Source organism: Poecile atricapillus, chromosome 7 (genome assembly GCF_030490865.1).
Source record: "Poecile atricapillus isolate bPoeAtr1 chromosome 7, bPoeAtr1.hap1, whole genome shotgun sequence".
NCBI classification, from domain to species: Eukaryota; Metazoa; Chordata; class Aves; order Passeriformes; family Paridae; genus Poecile; species Poecile atricapillus.
The window spans coordinates 10789279-10814676 of record NC_081255.1 but is presented as its reverse complement, the minus strand read 5'-3'; the positions used below and the strand labels follow the sequence as shown (position 1 = coordinate 10814676).

The following is a 25398-nucleotide window of genomic DNA, read 5'->3' as shown; positions in this document are numbered from 1 at the left end:
AGAGTGGAAAAGCACCTTTGTTTTCTTCACTTTGGTGCTTTTACTCACCTACCTGGCATCCCCAAATCAACATTTTATAATTCAGTTTTCAGGAGCCCTAACTTTAGGAGAGAAGTGTAGCATTTGATAATCATCATCATCCATGTTTATCCTAATTCAGAAAATGGTGAGCAGTAGACAGATTGATGCAGACTAACTCAAGTGTCAACTGCTACTGTGCAGGACAAATTTCATTAATTGACTACCAATTGCTTAGCACCAACTTGCTCTTGTTTATTTATGACCAACTGTTTCAGAAACTTCCTTGAAAAGTATAAATATTCACAGCATATACTTGCCAGTATTGAAATATTGAGACCATTTCCTTAATTATCTTTTCCTGACACTGTGAAATGCAGATATAATTGGCAATACTATATTGAACTACATGAATTTTACCTACCTATGTTTTTAATTTATTTTTTTTTTAATCTAGGTATGTCCTTGAAGTAAAAATATTCTTGACATTATGGGCAGAGCCAGCTGTCTTAAGGCAAAAAACAACAAAACAAAAAGGGGAGGGAGAATAAGCATCTGTAAGAAATTTAATAGCTGTACAAACACAGGTTAGGAGAAAAGTTGGCAATGCAAAATGGTGCCAAAAACAAAATTTAAGAGCACATCTCAATTATTTTCTTCAAATCACTACTGTACAACAGTTTAGCCTAATTTATCTAATGATTCCTATGTGCAAAGCAGCATCCTCCTGGAAACAGCAGGGTTTAGTTGCTTTCACTGCTAAGAATAGAACATCAGAATTCATAAAATATCCAAATATCAAAATAGAAAAATATCCTAGAACAAACAGAAAAAGAAATCTCTTCTGACTACATCTATCTTCTTTATTCTCTCTTCAATTTCCAATATAGAGGCAAGATAATGGAGGGCTGGCCTTAGAGCAGGGTAGTATCAGTATCACCTGTACAAATGCCACACTGCTGGCAGGAAATGCCCAGGAAGTCACAGCCAGTCGCAGGGACTGTGACAACTCAGTCACATTTCCATTCTTGCCACTTCTACCCTTTTCATACTGCTGTCTGTCAACTCCATTTGCATTAGGATGCTTAACAGGGCTAGTGAGATAAGTATGACAGGCAGCATGACCTTTCCAGTTCAAAAATAACCAGCAGAAGAATCTGTGCACAACAGCATTTAGGCATGCTGAGAACATTCAATATTAGAATGGATTCTGGGGGAAGAAGCAGCTTTACAATATTAAGTCTTAGCATTAAATCCTGCAAACAAATCTCAAGGAATTAGCAAGGCACACATTAAAAGCATTTAGAGTCTCAACAAGGATACACAGTATTCCAGCAGTACTTCTAGAAAAAGTGTATTCATTTTAACTGGTAGCTTTGCTTCCAAGCCCCCCAAAATGTCCCCATGACCTTCATAACATCATCTTGTCCTGAAATAGCACCTTTCACTTGAGACCTTCTTCCACCAAACCACTAAACTCTCAAAGGATGTAAACCAGAGACAAATCTGCACATCAGTTTGCAAACACTGTCCCTCTCATGTACTGGTATTACGTACTTCTAAAAATTGATCCTAAGGGTTTCTTATTTAAACAAAGTATATTTATCATACATCATTGATTCAAAACTCAAGATTCAATCTGACAAACAAATGGACTTGGTAGCCAAAATCTACTAAACAGGAATTAAAAGCCCAGTTGAGGATTTTGGCCCCATTACAAATACCTTATGTGCTAAGAAGTGTAAATAATGATATCACAGTCAGAGAACTACTTATTTCTGGTATATTAACCCTAGAAGTAATATGTCTCTTTTTGAGATTAGCTATTCTGTTTAAGTTGTTTATCCTTGGAGTATGAACCAGCTCTTGTTAGATATCTGAGTGGGAATTTTATGAAATTTTAATTGGTGACATACCAAGAAGTCTGTGACTTTAATTTCAGCCGTGCATCCTTTCCATAGGCTAATTGGGCAACACACTGAAGAGAATGTGCCCAAGTCCCATGATACAGCATTAAACAAAACGCTGGTTTTTTCCAATATATGCACAGTTAAAGGCCAAATATAAATGACCCATACTTCATTCTTGAGCTATCTACAGTTTTAAATAGAACTTGTTTGAAACTCATGCATATGTGGGACAGGAGCACATGTGACAGTGGGCCACCTTACCTGGTCGTGGCACAGGCTGTGCTGCTGGAGTTTGTGTTTTTCGAGCAGATGCACCTTCCTTGGAAAAGATAGAAGAAGCAACATTATCAGCTGACCTTTGTGTCAGGTACACGAGTTTTTCAAATGAACACAGAGGTACAGAAAATATCATGATAGGAACAGCAGTATGTTTCCACTAAAGAGATGGAAGAAAATACAGAAAATATTCTAAACTCTTTATAGATCCTGCTTTAGGTTTAGGGAAGACAGACAACCTCAAACTTTTAAAGTCTTACATTTTAACCAATCATACATTTTTTTTACATATACATTCAAAGAAACCTTTCCTATTTATAGTATTGTTTAATTTTACCTACAATCACTTTAGCTGAGGGTTAGTAATGTAAATGTAAACAATTTGCTGTAGAAATTTCCAAACAAGATCTGCTTATGCTTTAGATGGAAAACCAGAACCAAGAAATTGCAATGCATTCCTGACTTGACGAGTTTTAGTGCCCAGAAATAGCACTCTTAGGATAATTAGTTCTGCTCATGCCTTATCTAATTACCTTAATGTAACACAAAAAAGACCCGCACTACTGTTTATTCTTTTTAACTCCCCAGAGTCAACACAGCACCAAAGAAAACAGTGAGGTCACACATCTGCTTCCAAAGCAAAACAATTCCTGCAAGAACAAATCCTGCTCTCAATTACTGCTGTGAAACCTCACTGAACATAACACATAGCACCAACATGCTAAAAAGCTGCAGTATATTCCAGCCATTTTTATTTGCAGAGCTGACAGGAAAAAACCTTTTTAACATGAAACCATGGATTTTATCTGAAAATTACTTAAACACTATGTAAGGCATCCTAGAAGCATGAGACACTGAGAAAGGTCAGAGATCCCACTCAGAGAAAAACCTGTTGGAAAGGACTCCAATATGGCATTAACAGATTCCTATGTCCATGCATAAATAACAGTGTGTTTTGTAATGCAAAATAAATGAAAGCTAATGAGAAGGCTCACATTCCATGATTTAAATAACACTTAGAGGAACTGCTTTTACTTTTTCATTATGAAAGTTAGAACTCTTTATCTCATGATCTCTGAAGTACAAATAGAAGCTCCCACATAAGCCCATAGAAAACACAAATTTACTCAAAGCCACTCTTCCCTGATCATTAGTGAAGCCACCCATGATTAGTTACAATAAACTGGAGCTGTTATGTGGTGCAGTGAGCAGCTTTTGTAACTTTTACGAAGTTACAGTTAATGCAATGTAATGTAATGTAAGCAACCTCACATTCCTCTTTAGTACAAGGATTTAACCATGCACTGGGTCAACGTAATGGGTCTATCCCAAATTTTGCTGTACTCTTTTCTGGTTATTAAAACACCAAAATTTATGTAAGAGCAGTTGAGTCAGTACCTGTTATTTTAAGACTTATTTTTACAGCAGCAGAGAAAAGGTATTTTTGCCAATGTCCTTTCACAATTACTCAGAAAATTATAAAAATGAAAATACCATTACACTCTAGAGGAAGAACAGCAGGAAAGGCTGACTACCTTTGAGACAAGCCTTGCAACTGAGAAATAGCATCTTTCTTTTTATTTCCAGTTTCCAAGAAAGCAAAAATAAAACATTTTGCACCTCTTTCCATAGAAAGGTACCATGTTCTGTGTCAAAAGAATGATCCTGTGCTGCACTAGTTACTCATTTTGAAGAAATCAAGAATTCCCTCATAACGCTTCCTTAAATTCATAGTACTTGATAAAATGTGAAGAAAATTATCAAGCTAAAGAAACATCAACTCCTGCAATGCCAAGTTTCAAGTTTCCAAATCCAGTTCAGATGCATAACCATTACTGTGTGCTGTCCCACACCTTCATTCCTCCTTCCACCCCTACAGAATCAGCAGTACAGCATTTCTGCCTCCTCTGCCACTCATCCAGTGCTTCCCATGTCTCAAATATGTCCTACAGTGAAGGGAGGCAACCAGGAGCTGCTGCAGAGAAACTCGTGAAGAATTATAACCAAATAAGAACCAAAGCCAAACCAGTTGTCATTAATAAAATCTCTCAAGAAATCCACCCCGGTTAAAATACTGTGTTTAGTTGTGTACAGTTAATGTTCTTGTCCCATTTGTAAACCTTGTTTGTTGTACCCCTTGTTTACTTGTTTACTCCAATAGTTGTTAGTAATGTTAATTACTTACCAGTTGTTGAAGTGTTCTAAGAGTTCTTAAAAGACATACCTCTACTCCTTTCCCTTGCTTCCCTGTTACTATGTAACAAAGCTGCTCTCATGGGGCTGCACCACGATGTAACAAAGCTACTCCCAGGGAGCTGTGCGCTGGAGAAATATGCAAACTAAGGCATGCAAGACACCAAAACAACGAGCTAACAAAAGACTAAAAGGACAAAGAAACATATTCTTGCAAGCTATGATGAAAGATTGTCTTCCTGCATCACGTAAGCCTGCTTAAAAAAAAAAAACAAAAAAAAAACCAAAAAAAAAAACCAAAAAAAACAACCATCCTCCTAAATCACCATGACCTAAGAGGACTGGAAAGGACGAACCCCCACCCCCGATAATGATCCAGAAGATGAGGAAAAGAAGTACAGAGCTGTGATGGTTGATAAGACCTGCAAGTGGAGAGGAAAACCTGGTGTCAGTAAGGAAGTCATTATCAGGATAATTTTGTTAGTATTTTCCTTCATCCTGCTAAGTTGGGATTTAAAATGAATGCTTTTCAAAAGCATTCAGATAGAGATATAAGCTTTTCCTATGACAACACACTGATTTAAGACAAGCTCTATTCTTAAGGCAGGTATAACCACAGAGACCTCCATTCTAGGATTTCTCCCAGAGAAAAAGAGCATTTATCTGACAAAGTAACCTCTGTAGTTGCTTCATCCAGCTACACAAAGGAGATGCTGCTGGTGATTTGTGGCCTCTCAGCTACTCAGAGTCAACTCCTTGTTTGCACACTCACTTCCTGCAAAGGCCAGTTATTTCTCACTGAGAACAAAGGAAGATATTCCAAATCTTCTCATGAAATTTTTAATCTAAAAGTTACTCTTAAGTAACCAGCACACTGCAAATTTGAACTGCATCTAAGGGAGCTTTTGTTCATGCAGCTGTACCCTAAGCATCACAAGCAGCAGAAATCACTGTCTAGCTATTTAAAGAACATTCATTTCCTCAAAATTTCTGAATACTTAGACAGTTTTGCTCAAAAATGACATACCTAATTCATATGCATAAGCTGTTTGACACTGTTAAGGAGCATATTATGAATATTCATAAACTGAAACTAATCTAGTAACAAAACCATATAATTTGAAAAATACAAACCTTCTTTAAGACAACCACTTAACATTATTTTTTAATCAAAAACATATTACTTGGTTTACTTCTGCCAATTTACCATAAAAAGTTATATATATATATATATATATATATATATATATATGTATATGTATAGTTTACTTATGATTTACATTTTAACCATTCAGAAGCAATAACCTGACACAGAATGTGATTGGCTCCATACTTTCCTGAGCCTCACTGCCTCATTTCCCTATAGTGCTGGATCTGCATCTCTGTGGGACTCATTTTAGTGCTTATGTTCCCTATCATTTTAGACATTTAAAATATCTCTGCTCAACAATGTGTTTGTGTTTAGTGTATTCCTTTGTTGTAGTGCATCTAAAAATCATGGTATGTCCCAAGGGAAGAATTCACCCTCAGTTAATCCCTACCTGAAAACCCTTTCCCCTTTCCCTGTCCCATTGGCTGTAACACCCCTGTATCTTTGACCACCCCCCTCCCCCTAATATAAGAGATAAGGCCCAGAGCATTTTGGCATCTTTCTTGCCCCGGATGGACCACCTACAATAAACCTGGGAATACTCCAAGCAGGTCTGAGCCTCCTGTGTCTAAGATACTTCTAGTCCATGTTGTATCCACTCCAGGACCCCTTCCCCGACCGTGCTCTGTGAGGGCTGGCTCTTCTCCACGGGGGGGGGTAAGAACGGAGGGGGTCTCCCGCAGGGATTACAACATTCCTTCTGCTAATTAGCATTGTTGTACTGTCCTGAGGTGACTTTATGATGCTGAATTGTATCCCCATTCATCTGTTTAGCCTAGAAGTAAGTTCTGCACCTTTAAGTTTGGTTCTGAGAGCAAAGGCGGGGGGAGAAGAAGCGCACGTTTTTTCCTCTGCATTCCTCTCACAGACTGTGTTGTCTGCAGCATGGATGGACAGCAAGACAGAGTTCTCCTTTACTTTTAGTTAGTTCTTAGCTAGCTGAAGCAGAGAAGTTCCCTGGACTGTGTTTTTCCTTTTTTCTTTGAACTGTTCGAGTCTGCTCTGGACTGAAAAGCCAGAAATACACCAGGAGGTCACAACCTGGGGCCCACTGGGGCTCGGGATGCGGTATTTTCCAGCACAGGAGTGACTGATAAGAGACTGAGTGAGCTGAGCTACAATCCACAACAAAGACTTTCTAAATTTGCCATCTCTTCAGAACAGCAAGACATTCCATTGTTTAATATTATTCATTTTTCATGATTGAGAATACCTTGCTGGTTAAATAAACAGGTTTTTTCTACTTTTCTCCAAGGAAATCTTTTCCTGAACCAGTAGAGGGAGGGGCCACTTGAACCTGCTCTCTAGAGGGACCCCTTTTAGAGGTCTCCTCCCATAATCTGCCCTAAACTAGGACACGTACCTAAACACCTAAAAATACTGGGTTCACAAACCAATGCATGAGAAAAAAACCCAGATCTTTATATGTGGTTGGTACAGCTATGGTTGCGTTTAAGTTTCTTAAGAGTGAGTGTTGGGGGGTTTGTTTGGTTGGTTTTTTTACACACCTTTTAAAATCTTTCGGAGTGTTTTTTGACCTTTCTAGAAAAAAACAATTTTTTAAAACAGCAATTATGCATACTAATTAACAAAAATGACCCATTACCAATATTTTTACCTGACACATGCATCAGGACCCAACTATTATATTCCTGAATTTTAGAAAAATGTCTGTGTTTTAGATACTTAGTGTTTTTCTTAGGTCTAAATGAGAATTAACATCCAGTTAGATTACCTTCAGCTCCAAACTGGAATGAAAAACAGCCTGAACAGTAATTCCTGCTACATTTTAGAAAATAAACCCTCCTATTTAAAACCAAATTATTAATAGTATCTTATGGCAGCTTCACAGGTTAAAATAGTGGAAGGAAAAGCTATTTCATTGCATAATCCCTTTCTCATCTGGTTTCTAGGTAGAGATCGATAGAGCCTCTAGTATTTTGACTTTTAAAAAAACCCAAACCATTAAGAGCAAAGGACAGAGTTGATAATTTGATGCCATCTTGTGGCTTTAATTTGGTAAATTTAATTACTATCCTTTTCCTTAATAGTCCCACAATTTCACCCAAAAATCTGAAAAATTTTGGGTAGCTTGCATGCTCCTGCCCAGAATCAGTAGAAGCAAAAAGTAACATTTGATTCTGCAAGCAGTGTTAGCAACTGCTTGCATGTGTAACAGAGCAGCTTCTAGCTTCACCAGCCATTGTGAGAGATCAGGTTGTGATTCGTGTCAATCGAATAGCACCCACCTGTATATGTGTGTCTGCGGGCAATGTGGCCAGAGACCATGGGATTATCAGAAAGAAGAGTTTCAAGAATCATCTAAAGTAAGGCATGGAAGTAGGGTTTAACAAGGTAACTATAGAACAGGAAACTTTTAGCTAACAGTTTGTTTCAACAACAAAATAATAATTACTGGCAAGTAATTAATATAAGCTTTAAACTACCTTGTAGTATAAGTTTCAAACTATCCTTTGTATATGCTATAAATTGCGGGTTTTTTGAGTATGGAAGAATTTGTAATCACTTAAAAAGGGGAAGTAGGACTAACATGAGCTGAGAGGCTCTACAAAGACAGTTTGAAACATGCTGACTTTGAGTTTTGTAATAACTGAGGAAGAGGCCCTATGAAGACAGTTTTTAGACATGCTAGTTTTAGGTTGTGAAATGACTGAAAGAAGGCTTGCAAAATGTATGCTGACTAACAGAATATATATGCTTGCTTAGACAAACTGTATAAGCAAAAATAATGCCAGTGGAAAAAGATACTTTAAAAGAAGAATAGGAGGCTGGAGAGACATCAGAAGACCATCTCGGACCATCTCCCTAAGAGATTTTCAAAGACCACAACTGCTGATTATGAAGAAAATCAAGTAGAAAATAACTGAAAATCAGAGGAAGTGAAGTGCCTAGAATGGTATGAGAGACTACCATTCGAGACCTGAATTTGTGCGTTGATTGGGGTGGAGACCCCTGCGCACCCAGCACTGTCATTGCTCACCCTTTTATCGAACAAATTAATAAATTGGCTATATTGCTTGATGTATTGGCAAGTCTACCTTTTCATTTATAAAACCATGACAGAATTCACCCAAAGACAGCTCAGTTTGTGAAGAGGAACACAGTAAAACTTTGATTCAAAAGAGAAGGAAAATAAGCACATGTGGGTGGAAAACTTGTAAAATTTATCTTTAAGAAGAGACTTCAATGTATCTATTCAATTTAGAGTACAAGAGACTGTAGACTCACTTTAATTACCCACAACTCTATTATAATTTCCTGACTTAAAGTAGTGAACCTTTGAAAATTTTAGTAAAGCCAGCCTAAAGAACTATGAAAAAACCTGAAACAACTGCACAATTAAAAAGAATACAACTTTTCTATAAATTAAATATTGCATATACCAATGTATGAACAAACAGCCAAAACAAAGGGTTGACTTCAAAGAAGGTATCTAAAAACTGGTCCAAATGCCCTACTTGAAGTCTGATAGAAATACCTATTTCATATAAATTGGATTCTGAAAACATAGAGCTTTGTTCAAAAACTGTCCCTAGAAGCCTGGGAAAAAAATCCAAGCCTTTCAAAGAGTCATGCAAAATAATCTAACTCAGTGGCTCTGCCTCTGCAGCCTTCCCAATAATTCTCTGGCTTCTGTTTGCATCCAGAAAATTTTTGTGATAATTTAACTAGTGTTTCACATCATAATTTTATTTATAGATCAAACTGGTATAGTTTATTTTCATACCTCTATGTACACAGAAATCTACATGCAGTCCCGCAAGGCATACTTAAATAATGAATTGCAAGCTTTTAACTCCCTTCCTAATTTTAAACTATACAGTAAAAAAATAAAATTTGATAACAGCATCTAACTATTGTGCAAATACTTCTAATACTATACATTAATATATATTATATATTATATAATATTATAGTCACTTTCACTTCCATTGTTTGCACTATTAATGAAAAGGTAATTTCTACTGATTATATTGTTTCAACTTCCTTATTTCCTGGAAGGGAGAGTGGGAGTTTAAGCAGAAATAAAGATAGTTTTACAGAACAAATTTTAACTGAAGAAAAGAACTCCTATACCAACTACCTAAAGAAAATAACAGCATAGATTCACTTTTTTGTACTTGGGCAGCTAAAAAAAAATGATGTAACAAGACAAAGAAGAACTGACAAAAAATATATAGAACATGTTTATTTCAAAATGCAAAACTCATCATAGAAGGCTTCCAATCCTGAAATTCAGTTTCATGCCAGAAAATTCAATATCAATCTCACAAAGGTAATAGAAGCCTCATTATAGTTTCTAAATATTGAAGTACATAATAACAAATTTCACAGGTGTAAGGAAATCAGGATGAGCACAGCACTACAGGGATGGAGGAGAGGGGGAAAGGAGAACCAGGGGAGGGTAGCATAAATAAAACTCTGCTGGTGCCACCCAGGGACTACCCTGTGATGGCTACAGCTGGTCTGTAAGCTGCATGGATAAAATTGGCCATAACAGATCCATGCCAGACCAGCACAACCATGCCAGATAAGTACACGCCCTGTCAGCGGCTGATCCTCTGAACTGCGCCAGCTCACTGCAAAGCATGGAATAGGGTCTCCTGCAGTAGCTAGCTTGCTGTGATTTCTAACTGCAGAAGAAGTAACTCCTGATACTAAGCAGCTCTTTAAATTGATACATATCCCAGTCCAATATGTGGTATTTGAGTCCACCTGATGATGCAAAGCAGAGGAGCAAGAACTATGAAACTTAAGACTTTCGCAGCAAGATCCACATATTGGGGCAGGGGTTCCTCAGCTCCTAGGATTGCCACCACTGGGAGGCCCACAACTCCAAGCACTATTACATCCATTGCTGGCACAAGTAAAAGACTGGGGGATGCAGGCCCTGTTCAAAGTGGCAAACATGGCTAACCTGACCCAAAGATATTCAAAGATCAAACAAGGGGTCAAAGAACCATACCTGCAATTTATAGAAAGACTGCAGGATGCCACGGAAAAACAAACTGTAATTATTAAGGCTAGAAATCAATTAATATTACAATTGGCATGGGATAATGCTAATGAAGATCACAGAACTGTTGCCGAATGGAAATCCATCTTCAGATAAAATGATAAATGCCTGTGCTAAAGTTGGATCTGAATCCCATATCATGTCTTTGTTAGCAGATTTTATTGTAGCTGCTGTAAGACTGCCACCACATTGCTACAGGTGTGGACAACAAGGCCACATGAAAGCAAACTGTCCCCACAAACCCATTCTACTGGGAACATTTCAAGGACTGAGGAATGTAAATCTAATAGGGAACTGCAACTGATGTGGGAGACCCGGCCATGTGGCCAGACAATGCAAATCCAGAATTCATGCTAATGGGCAACTTCTTAAGGACCTGGGAAACTGGAGACTGAGTGCAAGAGAGGGATGTGAACTGACACAAGCATCTTTCCGCCTTCCTGTGCAAGCTTATGTGACCAACTCACAGGAAGAAAAAGAGGATCAGCTGGAATGGATGTTTCCACCTCAGTCCCAACTATAAGCACATTAAAGGTACATAAGGCTTCTCTCAAGGCCCAGGGACCCATAGGGAGAGGATTGAGAGCACTGCTGATTGGAAGATCCAGTGCCACTCTACAAGGTATTTTTGTACATCCAGGTATAACAGACTGATTATACAAGACAAATACATGCATTGGTATCAACCCCTACTTCATCCATGACTATCCCTGCTAAAACCCAAATTACTCCACTCATCCCTTTTAATTCTTCTGTCCCCAAAACAGATTCTAGGATGCAAGGTGACTGAAGCTTCGTGTCAGCAGAACCCCAGGTGTACTGGACTCAGGTCGCATGTGATCAAAGACCTAATATGGTTTGTACCATCATGATGCCTCGGGTGAGTCCCTCGCACATAAAGGTCAGTGGAGTAATCGACACTGGGGCAGACGTTACCATCATTTCTGCCAACATCTGGCCTCCACAGTGACCTACCATGGCTGTGGGATCTGCTGTTGCTGGCCTTGGAGGGACCACACAGAGCTGCTTGAGTAGCAGACCTATATTGGTCAATAATCCAGAGGGTCAGACAGCCATGATTAGGCAATACACCCCCATGGCAGCACTTAATCTGTGGGAGAGGGATGTTCTGTCAGCATGGGAAGTCCGGGTGGGGATGGATTTTTAATGGGGGCAAATGTATTGAAGGGCAGAAAACACCCCACAATTGGCACCCTTATTCAACATCCTTAAAGGTGATCCTGAGCTAATTTCTCCCAGAAAATTAACCCCACTGGCAAAAGCCACTCTCAGAATAGTAAAGCAGACCATAACAAATGGACAAGTTCACTGGATATGCCTAGAGGTGTGCATTACTGTATTTATTTTCATTGTTGATTTTCACCCTACCAGTATTATTGGACAGTCTCACCCACTGCACATTTTAGAGTGGATTCTTCTACCTCACCAGCCTAAAGAGACGGCACCTACCGTCTTTGAGTTGATTGCACAATTAATCATCAAATGCCATCAGAGATGTTTACAATTAAATGCAAGAGATACTTCCAAATTTATTATACCTGTGCCACAAGAACACTTTGAATGGTGCTTTGCCAACAGTACAGCTTTACAAAGGGCCTTGCAAAATTTCTCAGGACAAATTACTACCATCTACCAAGCCATAGATCACTGCAGTTGAGCGGGACCACTGCACTATCTCTAAAGCCACTGAATAGTCACACACCCCTAAAAGGCATTACAGTATTCACAATGGTTCTGGGAAAATGGGAAAAACCACTGTAACAAGGAAAGAGGAAAGTGGATGGCAAACTGGAAGGTTGTGAGAATGGATCACCTCAGCTGGTGGAGCTATGTGCTGTAGCTATGGCTTTCCAATGTTTTCCCCATATTCCTATTAACATTGTGACTGACTCTGACTACACTGTTGATATTACACAGAGATTAGACCGAGCATTATTAAGAGAAATTGACAATGCACCACTATTTGACTTACTAAAAACCTTGTGGCACACCATCCAGGCCATAACTTGCCCTTATTACATCTTACACATCACAAGTCATACAAATTTACCAGGTTTCATTGCAGAGGGCAACACTCAAGCAGATTAGCTAGCCAGCCCTGCTTGGACAGCACCACAGCCAGACATGCTTGTACAAACAAAGGTATCACACACCTTTTTCCAATAAGGTGTTTGAGCCCTACAACAACAGTTCCTGCTGTCAAACACAGAGGGTTGTAATATAGTTAATACCTGTGCTGACTGCCAAGGTCACACTGCACCACTGCAGATGGGAGTTAATCCTCGTGGTCTGCAGGCTTTACAGATCTGGCAAACTGAGGTCACACATATCCCTGAATTTGGCCATTTAAACTACGTGCATGTATCGATCAACATCTTTTCATCGGCTATATGGGCTTCAGTACAGACAGGGGAAAGGAGTTCAGATACCACTGCATATTGGTGATCAGCCTTTGCTGCTTTACGTATTCCCCATACCATTAAAACAGACAATGGCCCTGTATACATCTCACAAAATACAAGACAATTCCTACAGCTCTAGGTGTGTTACACCACACTGGTATTCCCCACTCACCAACAGGACAGGCCATCCTGGAACATGCCTATGGCACTTTAAAATGTATTCGTGATAAGCAGAAAAGGGGAATATCTGGTGAGACCCCACAGAGTAAAGTGGCTAAAGCTATCTATACCCTAAACCATTTGACAGTATTAGAAAATTTGCATATATCCCAGTCCAATATATGGTATTTGAGTCCACCTGGCGACACAATGTAGAGGAGCAAGAACTATGAAACTTAAGACTTTCACAAGATCCACATACTGGGGCAGGGAATCCAGTCATTTTAAATCACTTTTTATCATTACAATCATCCAGTGATGCCCAGTTGCCCAAACCCAAGGTACTGGTGCGAGACGTTATCACCAATAAATGGGAAGGTCCTTGGGATCTTATTATTGGGGATGTGGGTACGCTTGTATCTCCACAGCTACCGGAACGCAATGGGTACCTGCCAGGTGAATATGCTGTGCTCTACATCCTGCTCAGGACCACAAGCAACACCTTCCTGCTGGCCCCTCAGCAGTCGTCATAGAGCAGTGACTGAAAACACTTGAGCACCTACTGCATGGAAATCTGAGACTCTTGAGGTGGCAATTTGTTTAAGAATTTTATCTATTTAAATATGTGAAGATTTAAGGATTTTATCCATTTAAGGCCATGAATCACAAACCCGAACGAAGACAAATTGTTTCTTCTGTTCCTTGGTTTTTCTGATGGTTCTAAAGTTGAATTTTTTTCTTGTTTGTGAACAACAACAACAAAGTTGTACAATTGTAACTTCTAAGTAACTAGCCTGTGGCATGCCAGCCTGAAAGACTGTATTACTGGTGATCTCACTTGACAGCTCCTGGATGTGAGTGTTATAACTCTGATAATACATGGGATACATCACTGACTAGGGGGGCTAGCCAGTTGGGCAGAAAGCCTTATTCAAACTAGGCTCATCATTTGTGTCATCATGTCATCCTATTTACAAGGGGCCCTGCAGAAGATGACAAAGAACACTTTGCATTTTTAAAACAGAAAAAGGGGGAACTGTGACAGCTACAGGTGGTCTGTAAGCTGCACAGATAAAATTAGCCATAATGGACCCCAACTCGACCAGCCTAGTTCATTAAAGAGAAGTAAATGAGTCCCTGGGTAAGACAATGGTAGGTTGGATTAGAACTTAAACAGTGGACCCCAGCCAATCCCATTCAAGACTGAAGGCAGACATCTAATTAGCCAGTGAGCTAACCAATCAAATGTTTAAGTGTGGGAATTTTGAAGCCCCTATATAAGAGGGTGTCCATCAATAAACTTTGGCTGTTGTCGCATGAACTCAGTGTGTTCAGTCATGTGTCTGTCTCCAAAACTACGACACTACCCAAACTTTAACACTTGTACCACACCATGTAAATTAAACTTTCACTTAAAAATCTGGTCCTTTATTAATCCATTACAGAACTAAAACTGACCAGATTATTCAAATTTGGATCCCTGACACTGTTAAACATGCCATTAACATAAACAGAACTGATGGGTGTTTTCAGTAGCAGGTTAGACCTGGCAATAAATGTCATTGAATGAAAAATACTCACTGCAATTTCTTGTTCATTACTAGGTCAGAAGAAATTCACTTTAAACTTTACTGAATTAACTGGACTAGTTATTAATATCTTAGGAAATATTCTGGTTCTGCAAAGGAAACAAACCAAACCACAACTGAATCTTAAAAAAAAACAAACTGTAGTGATTAGTGAGGAACTAGGGACAAAAGCATATAAAAAAGCTGCAATATCAGTAACAGAAATCACTGAAGAGGCTTTTGAAAATAACTAATCAAAGACACAAATACTGAGATGCTTTAAAACCATTAGCCCCAAAGTTAAGCTATCCAACCCCTCTGAAGAGTCCTCTCAGAAGTGTGCTAGAGTTCTTCCCACCTTTATCATATATCTGAATATATATGCACCACAGAAAATCTGTAAAATTAAGAACTTTGTCTTGAACTTACATGTCACAGATTCAAACTGTTGCTATAGAAATAACAATGTTTGAGCAGAAGAGGGATGCTGGTGATGAAGATTAAATATGTGAGGACTTCCATTTTCCTGGGGATAAGCTGTTTTCATTGACAACAACTCTAAATCCTGAGAACTCCAGAGGACTTGTTTTTTTGTTTGAAAAATAAAAGCTTGTCTATACCTACCTATGTTTATTTTAATGACTCATTTCCTTGAACTGAGTGGAAAGACAAAGGTAGTTATCACTAAAACATTATTTTTGCTTAGAATTCTTTTTCGTTTGGGTTAGTTATCTAAGCCAGCCTCATACATATTACTTGGCAGCCAGGAAGCGTTTTGAGAAGCACAGTTTGAGTATCAGGGGATTGTTTCATCTTTCTCAAAAGCCAGGTGTGAAGTTTCTACACTACTGGTTTTCTGCATGCCACAGTCAGCCCAGGACACATCAGTTCAACAGAACTGGAATTAGTATCTAATTGTGAATTTACTGCAATTGGCTCAAGTTTGAGTCTCTAACTTAAAACTTCACATATTCTGGACTATCTAGTTCCAATACTGCCTCTAAGGACAGGGACTAGTCCCTCACAGGAAGTGTTTTTTATCAGAAATATCAGAATAAGGGGCTCAAGCAATCCATTTGCACAACAGCACAACTGTCCTGCAAATTCCAAACATATAGAGCAGCACTATTGCTTTTGTGTTCAGATTCAGCTTTGGATATGGGATTCCAGGGAACAGTCACATTTACATTACAGAAAATGCTGCTCAGTACAGAGCAGCAGGAAGACTCCACCTACACCTGCACTCAGTGAGCAATACATGAGCAGAGGTCTAAGTGACCTCAGAAAGGTTCCTTTGCAACTTCTGGAAAAACTCGTGAAATGCTTTGTGTGAGAAGAATATTTTTAAAAGCTCTGCAGGTGCCTACACAAATACAGATGGATCCTTGACTTCTGCATGAAAATTTCTCCCCAAAAAAAAGCCAAAATGAATCAAGACCCAAGTAACTGAATAGCTTTGTGGGATGTTGTCAAACATCTCAATGCAGCAGAAACTGCTGAGGCTCCTTTCAGTCTTCCCCTGCTTATATTGACTCCCATTGCAAGAATACAAGGGATGCTGGATTAGAAGTCTAGCACACAGGCAGCTATTAAAGACCTTGAGCTATTTCATGATTGCTTGTTCAGCAAATTTATCCACCACCAGTTGTTCCCAATTGTACTTCATCCTGATGTGATCTTCTCCTTTCTGTTCACTGAGAAGTAATTTTAATATCATTCTTCTGTACCTCACCAGCTTTAGCAATCTTAGCACTATGCTTATATATTACATTATGTTACAAGAAAACACAATTATCATGGGTGGTCATGGGAAAAGAGATGAAAGACATTTTCCAAGTAATCATCCAGCAAGACTTAAAATATCTGGGGAAAATCCTGAAACTGAATTCCTTGAGGAGCCAATGTGCAAAGCTGAACAGCAGAGCAATGAACTCCAAGTTGTTTGTGATGCCTAGAAAAAAACACTGCTGAGTTCAAACATATGTTTTTCAGGATCAAAAGCTTTAGCTGCTGCTATAAAAAATTCTAACAAACAAGCCAAGAGATGAGGGCTTGAGTGATGACAGCAATGGATGTGAGCATTCAAGGGACTGAAACCACTTAGATATGGAAAGGGCTATTTTGAAATGCCACAGGCCAGAAAAAGGACCAAAAAATGTTCAAAATGCAGAGTTCCTTGTACTCCAGGCTTCCTTGATGAACAACAGCTCATATGCTATGCAAATTCAGCTGAAAAAGCAATGCTACTTTTTCTTAAACCCCAGAAGGTGATGATTGTGAGATCTGTCATAACTCTAATAAACTGCTGGTAATACTAAATGACAGGTTTGCAGTCAGCTGAGCAACACAGGTCATGAAACCTATGCTATCTCAGATTTTCTTCTCAACTCTTCTTGTACTTTTTTACTTTATGACTTTTACACAAACACCCCAAGAGATTCTTGTGGGATGCCCACTGCTTCAACAGCTACAGCAAAGTTGAGTGACAGAACAGTACGTATAGGCAAAAAAGGAAAAAAATAAGTATATTTGTAGGAATTGTCTATGTCATTTGCAAACAGAGTAGTGCAACCCTAGCGTGACATTGGATAAAGCCCTTGGATGAACAAAGTGTCTTGTTCAGACAGAGCCGATTCACTGTCTTGGGTGCTGATGATAAAAACTATTGACAAGATACTGAGACACAAGAGAGACCTGTACAACATGTGACAAGCAAGTTAGAGCAGAAATTCTCTGCAGAAACTTCTGATTTTAAGTCCAGCACAAAAGTGTTAATATTTCTAGACTTGCACATGCTGCAGTTATCCATACTGTGTAATTCCGCCAGATGGGGGAAAACTGGATATTTTAATCTGCTTATAAGATAACCAGAATTCTGTCTCTGAATATTTGTCCTGTCCCAGCTGCCTCAGTTCACAAGTTCAGTCTGAGTTGTCATATGGGGAAAAAGAAGTTAAAATTAACCAAAGGAACACCACAATTCACAGACCCCCTCAGATCCTGTCCTGGTCCTATTCTACAGCTATTATTGCTTTAACTCATTTAAAAAAAACCACAAAATAGACTGAAAGGAAGAAAATATGTTGTCTAACATGAAAGTAAATCAAATCAGGATGTAAGCTGAGTTTTCTTGAGGATAGGGGTGAGAAGACAAGGGTTGAAAATACTTTTTTTGCTTTATAACACTGTAGCTAAGCACTCCTGATCATAGTGGCAGCAAAAGGTATCACTTCTCCTTGGTAAGAACACAATTTGGTCATTTTGCATTTACAGCTTGTACAACTGGAACAGCCTCTGTGAAATGTTTATCAATCACTGCACATACACACAGCATATGCAAGGTTAAAATGCAGGGGAACAGTGACAAAAGCTTCAAGCAAAGCTTTCTGCACCAAACCCACCTCCACCTGGGGACTGGACTTCTCCCATACTGCCAGACCAGACTGTGTTCCCCATCTCCTTCCCTCATGTACAGCCCCAGAACAGTCCTTGTTAACAGGCTGATAATGTGTTCAGAACAACTGAGCTAAGATCAGATTTTATCACAAGAACCTGGAAAATTTTACCCCAAACACAAAGTTACCTGTCATGTTATAAATGAACTTTTATTTCACTAAAAATACTAAACCAGAAAAACCAGCTGTTGTGAACACAATACTTTACATTTCCAATGTCCAGGCTTGCTAAAAGGTGCCCTATGAAAAAGCCTGATTTTGAAAACTATTATGGTCAGAGCTGACATTTGATTGCAATGTTCCTTTCTCCCCCATGACTTTACATTTTTGCATCAAGTAAAACAAAGTATCTCAACATAAAGAAAACACATGTACTGTTAGATTGAAATGTTTATATTCAGATTCCAACAATATAAACATATCTTTGGAAACATTTTCCCACATTTTCAGACGGGACATGGAGGCAATTTGGGATTCAAAAGAATATACACACAAACTTCAAACAAAAAAACCAAGTTCCTAAGCAATGTATGAATAGAACCTCAATCTTAATATTACACTTTAGGAGTTACTTACCTGCAGTGTCCCATAGGTAAGCATAGATATTTAACATAATAAAACATCATTGAAAAAAAACTTGTGCCTTCAGTGTCCTCAAATGACTACTCCCACCTAGAGTCAACATCATTAACCTGTTTTTCTCAGTACAATATTCTGAAGTCAGCATTTCCAAAATTTGCAGTAATAGCATTCCTCTTACACCAGCCACAGCAGCTCTGACAAAAATTGCCTTTTAGACTGCTTTTTTTTGGCTGCAGGATGTAGAAGTTTCATATGCAGCATCATAATCAGACACCCCAAATAAAAATGCAAAGGGTTTGGTGATGTTATGTGCCATTTCTCACCCTGTCCTCCAGTTCTCTCTGCCTCCAGCTTTCCCTGTGAGATCCATTCCAACACATACTTTTCACTGCAGAACTCTCACTCCAGAAGTCTGTTTTAATTAAAATATTATTTTATTTACAATTAGGAAGGAGCACTCAAATTAGACTAAAACATTTATTATTCCCCCTTCTTCAAGAAATTTCCACTGAGAGCAACTGTGTAACTATATAAGGCCTGAAGTTTCCCTCCCTGGGTACAGATTTAAACAGATGGAAATGTTAAAGTAGTTTGCAGGTATCACTACTACGGAGCACAAAATCATATTACTGTACATATCAGCAGAAAGCTACCTGAACCCAAAATTCTGTATTTCCTCAATTAAGCCTTTATACTTATCCTATAGATTCCAAAATTCAAGAAAACAAAACCCAACCTAATAAACCCCCAAACAAAACAACAAACTTAAACCTTCTGGTTTATACTCAGAGAACAAAGACACAATATACATTAAAGTTTCAGTTGTCTCCATTTCAGGAGAAGAAAGCCTGGTTCTTTGCCAAAAGTAATACAGCCTTTGGACATGAATGATTCCCTTCAAAAAGAAACCACATAGGAGGACCAAGCAACAGAATCACAATATTAATCATCACCTAACAAAGTCACCTGGGACAGAAAAGCATTCCAGTCACACATCACAGATTCATATATTGAGGACAAACAATAGAAGAATATATACTGTATTTGCATCACAGCATCAAAGCCTTCTACTTGTGTGCTTCTTGAGAAATAGAGATGTTTAAAGAAGTGTCTTCAAAGTTGTTAGAGACAGCATGGCTTCAACAGGATCTGTGTATTATTGCTAAAATACCATACACCAGAGAGATTGTGCAAATGGTTGTTAGTATTGGTATCCTGAAGAAACGTATCATTCATACTACCCTGCTGGAGCATGAAGATACACGCCCATATTAAAAACTAACTAGTAGCAATAAATTGTGCATTAAGTTAAAATACAGGAAGGCTTCTGGCTGTATCACACAAGAGGAATTTTTCCATTTGGCCTTCTGCCTCTACTTTCAGTTTCCTTTGGCATTATATCTAAATTCTCCATTATTCTTCTCTCTTTAGTACAGAAGATTAAATTAAGCCCTTCTCAAAGCACTAAGATGACAGCATTCAACTTTAATTTTTTTTCATTTTACACACAATCCATACACTAGATAGACTAATCTCCAAGCTTCTAGCATTGCACTAGGAGAACTGGTTTATCACACAACTGTTCTCAGCTATATTTTTGGTAGTGTAGAAATGCATCCTCTTAAATAAAGGTCAACTGACAAGGTCTCTAGTCTGGGGCCATCCTATTCAAGATGAGGACAGGATAAGGTCTCTACAAAACCAACAGATTTTAGGATCTTTCTATTATGCATCAGGCTTCATCCATCGCTGCAAAAACAGGCTTCATCCATCGCTGCAAAAAAATAACCTGACTAAATGAGCAGACTCAAAAATGCATTGCAAAAGGGATTCTGAAAGTTTTCAAATGGCTGCGCCCTCTTGCTCTGTAAACACACACATGCACAAATTCATCTTTAAGAACCTCCCACTGTGAATAACCACCAAAGATGACAGACTGCCACTCAGCACATTCACAGGTGAGGTTCATGACAACCACTATTTCTGCTCCTCACGTGTTAGCAACCATCAGTCATCCATGATGATCCTGGGGATTTCACAGTTTATCTGAAGGAAATCTGCCATAAACAGCAAGACCTCCTCAGCTCTCCTTCAGCCTTCACATCTGTTCTGGTTCTCCAAATAGCTGTTTCACCTTTGAAAAGTCTATGTCAGTGATAAAAATAAGTAAATTCTTTTTTTTTTTTTTTTCCTACAGTAATGTGTTGCGAAGTAAAATCCCCTCAGTTCAGAAAACTGAACACTTAAGTGGCAGGAAATAAAAATGAGTAAACCACTAAGAGCAGACAATGTTTTGGAAAAGAGTTAGGCTTTCAATACCAAGACTTCAATGAGAGAAAAAAAAAAACAACACAAAGTGTAACAAGATTCCTCTGTTATGACACCCTGGAACTTTCTGTACATGCTTAGGATGGCTTTACCAATCAAAAACAGACTCAATTTCATAGAGACTCATCCAGTAAATTCCTTATCTTAGTCAGGTCATGCTCTTTTATGAGAAAAACACCAGAACAAAATAGCAGCACCATGTTTTGAGCAAGGCCAGTGGACTAATTTTACCTGTAGCTCAATGGGCTGATAAGACGTACACAGACCAGAGACCTCACACACAGAGACCAGTGCTTCCAAAAAGACATTTTGAAAATGTAAGAAAAAACAACCAATCAAGAGTTAATGCCAGACTACATACTACTTCTTTATTTCACGGGTTCTACATTGGCATATTCCTGGGGAAATGAATATGTGCCTATTCTGAAGGAGTAGCAAAAATCCTTATCTCCTTCAACAGACATTTCTGTCACTGACTAGTGCCTAGTTTGAAGAAACACATCTGAAGGCAGTACCACTATGAAAGCTGTTTTAAGAAAAATCTTATTATTGCCCTCATATCTCAATCTGCTGGGATCGGATACTTCCAGGTAGCATATTTTCCATTCGAGATGATGGAGATGCCTCAGATTTCACGATTTCCTTAGCTCAGGGCAGCTTCTCAGAACCATTGCTCGCTTCCTTCCTGGGCCAGCAGGCCTTCAGCCACAGCACTGCTACCCAACATGGACCTGCTATTTATAAGTCCTACAGACATCTCATGGATGCCTCAGCATTGTTCCGAGAATGAGCAGGCAATTCTGCACAGAGTCATCACAGCTTAGGAGCTCCAACCCCATGGAACCTGAGGGCTGCACCAGCCTGCTCAGAACAGGCTGGTGCATCTATTCCCACATGGTCGTCATTCCACAAGGCTCAGGAGATTGTGTACATTATCCTGTGCATACACAGATCCAATTTTACTCTGGCACTGGTCCCAACCAACCTGCCAGGGAGAGGAGAACAGAGATTTCACAGAGCTGCTCTAACCTTTCCTGCTGCATCCAGCGTTTCCCACTTCACTGACGTATCTCCTTGCTCACTCCCTTCCTCCCATGCACCTCAGATAAGTGACATTTAATTACACGGAATAAAAAACCTCTTCTCCTCTTGTCATTGGGCAAACACAGCATAAGAGTACAGATACCGGCACATCATAAGGAAAAATAGAAGAAGAAAAAAACCAAAGAAAATGGCAAATGTAAATTTTTCACAGTAGGGAAACCTTCTTATGAGGTGACCTACATTCTCAAACAAAGGGATTCCCTTCCTGTACTGTATCCAGGCCTTATTAAACTAAGAAGGAATTTTTATTCTATTTATTACTTTGCTTGTTCACCTAGGAATGCAATACAAGGGCTTTTCATATTTGGCAAAATAAGGAACACCAAGGCAAAGACTTGCATGAAGATCCAAAGGTATGAGGGTAACAAAAAAAAAAGACGACAAAACAAAAAAAACAGAAAGATTTGACCTTATCAACGGTTCAATCTTATGATATGCAGTGCAAACCATAGTGCCTGCACATTGATAAAACAAGTATACATTAAGCAAAACTTACAGAAAAAGTATTTCTAGAAGTCTGAACATTTGATTACACAAATCCTCAAAAGGAAAAGACATCAATGAATCCACAATATGCAACCCATCACCCAAGTTCATGAGATTTTGTGGGGGTTTTAAGAGGATGACAGGTTTTTGTATGTTTAAGAAGGGGTGGGGTTTTTTTAGATGACAAATATTCTCTATAAACTTACTATAGCAATACAGATCAGCAATAGAACTCTTTGCAGATGCTGATTATGAATTGCAAGATTATATACCTATTCTGTATATATATATACACACACTTCTATATACCTATATTTCTGTTATTATAAAACAGAAAAATATCATCTTGAATTTTAGGCCGAATTTTATGAATTCAGCATTTTTATATTAAATACAACCAGTATTTTTTCTGTTATAGACACACCTCCCTACAGAATGCATTAATGATTATTAATATTATGTCTTGAGGTGGAAAGAGGCAAGAGAGCTGTCTCTGATTTCTTCTTCTGTTAGAAGCCTAACTAGATTACAGAAAAGAAACCACCTGGAATTTCAGTTTGAAATACAGATTAAGATAGCAGAAAATAATAAAAATTCTCTAGTTCTCAATTAATATTCTCTGTCAATTTACATCATACAGACCAGACACTGAGGATTTCTCTAAATCAAGTATTTGAGGTCTAGGAGTCCTGGTTACTGACTCTACATTAGTAATTTATGTGAAAAAAATCCTTAGGCTCATGAAATTAATGTAGAGTTTTACACAGATTACAGAAGGAATTATGAACACAGTTATTCAGACAAAATCCATGATTTCCATATCAGATTCCTTTTCCTTGGAAGCCACTCAAGGAACGGTATAATTTAATTTTAATGTAAATTTTAGAAGTGGAAAGTCTACAGCTTAATCTCCACTGACTGGAAACTACAGCATATTCAGGGAAACATGAAAGTGGCACAATATTTGGTAAAACCAGGGACATGTCCCCAGCTGGCCAGTCAGACTGGTTGATATGCACAGTGTTTGGAGGAATTTCAGTTCCTCCAACATTTCAAAAAAAGGGCAATAGGGAATTTCTCTTTAAAGGGATTTATTCTCCATTTTATGATCCAAGTTTTCTGTTGGCTATGAACAAATATTGCTGAAATTTATTACATGAATAAGACCTCTTGAGTCACTGAAGAAAGGAATTTTTTTCCACAGATTTTGATGGTTTTCCTAGTTTAAGCATCTGTGCTTGAAGAAGAGGATTCAGGCATTTAAGGCACTTGCTAAATCTTTGTTATTTCTGCTGTAAACCTTTCATGTCTCCCAGAATTAGCTGTAAATGAGGATACCTACAGGATGGAGCTGTAGGAATTAACATACTAAAGCTACTGAGGAAATGTGACAGATGGAAAGAGTCAGTACAGGTCTCAACCCCAAGTCACAGGAAATTCTGACAGCTTTGAAGGTCCAGTTCTTCAATTTCACATTATTTAACATTCACTGAAACAAATGCGCCACCAATTTCAGTACTAAAAATTTTTGAGGCTGACAAAATGCCTCCATATTCCAGTACAAACCATACCCATGGGGAAAAAAACGTAGTGAGAGAATGAACAGTTGGAGTTGCTAATCTCTTAATTGGTCCCACACAAAAATCTATGTAGCTCCTCCAGCACGGAATAGTGCTGGGCAGATGTCTGCATCCTTTGCTGAACCTGATGAGCCAACACTCTAAGTTATGGCAGAGAAGTGTGGGATGCCTCAAGAGCCTGAGGATAGCCTGAGGGAAAAGGGGCAGAATATGAGGGAATCAGGCAGAGAAAAGGCCTGGTTAGGTGGCAGCAGCTGTAACAAGACATTTTCCTTCCTCAGCATAAAAGCTGTTGCCTATTATCTCCAACAGGATCCCATCTTCCTTCATTCCATCTTCCATGCTTTGAAGTTGGATATTTATTACCAGTTCTTCCACGAAAATCTCACTTTCTTTAAGAACTGGAGTTTTTATTTGTAATTCTCATGCTGGGATTGTGAGGGTGGGTGTTAGAGGTACCTTGATCATATAGTGCAGACCAGTACATGAAACAAGCCATGAGGTAAGGGGGAAAACATCAACCCATTTCCCACTGTAAACCACCTGTGAATTTTTCCTACTTCAGCTGCTTGGCCTCCTCTCCCCTGCTGTGCTGAATCAAATCTTCAGAAAGTCCCTGCTCTTCTCAGAATGCAAAAGCAACACTTTTGACAGGCAGAAAATATTACTGCTGGCACTGTCTTGTCAGTTCATCAGGGGAGAACCATATAACCAAAAATCCTGCACAATACAAATGAAATTATGTTGTCCATCTGCTGGAAGAATAAAATCTGCACTTAGCACTTGAGATCAGCAGTAATTGTACGCAACGCCTGGGGAAGATATGAAAAATCAGAATACAGAAGAAAGATATGATAAAGCAAACAGCTCAGTATTGAAGAAAGAAACAGATCTTGAAAGTAGTCCAATATACATTTGCATGACACACAAAATCAAAGCAGACCAAAACTTTGTATTTTGTATTTTGGCTTTTTGAGTGAATTTTGAGGCACTCCAAACCAGTGTTCCTCTAAGGAAGCTGTGATAGGAGAACAGACTGAATTCTAGCTGGACACCTGGAACATCAGTTTACTGAATAAAAAAATACAAGCTTTAAAATTATGGAACATCTCCTTGAAATGCTTCCCA

General features: G+C 38.6%; 1 protein-coding gene across 2 annotated transcripts in view; it reads right to left on the bottom strand.

Moving 5' to 3' along the window:
* CDC73 (cell division cycle 73) overlaps nt 1-25398 on the bottom strand; it is a 108584-nt gene that overhangs the window by 17760 nt on the left and 65426 nt on the right. For both annotated transcript variants that reach the window (XM_058842572.1, XM_058842573.1), the window contains one exon: nt 2190-2247. In XM_058842572.1, the coding sequence (XP_058698555.1) occupies nt 2190-2247 (58 nt within the window). The remainder of the gene's footprint in view (nt 1-2189; nt 2248-25398) is intronic.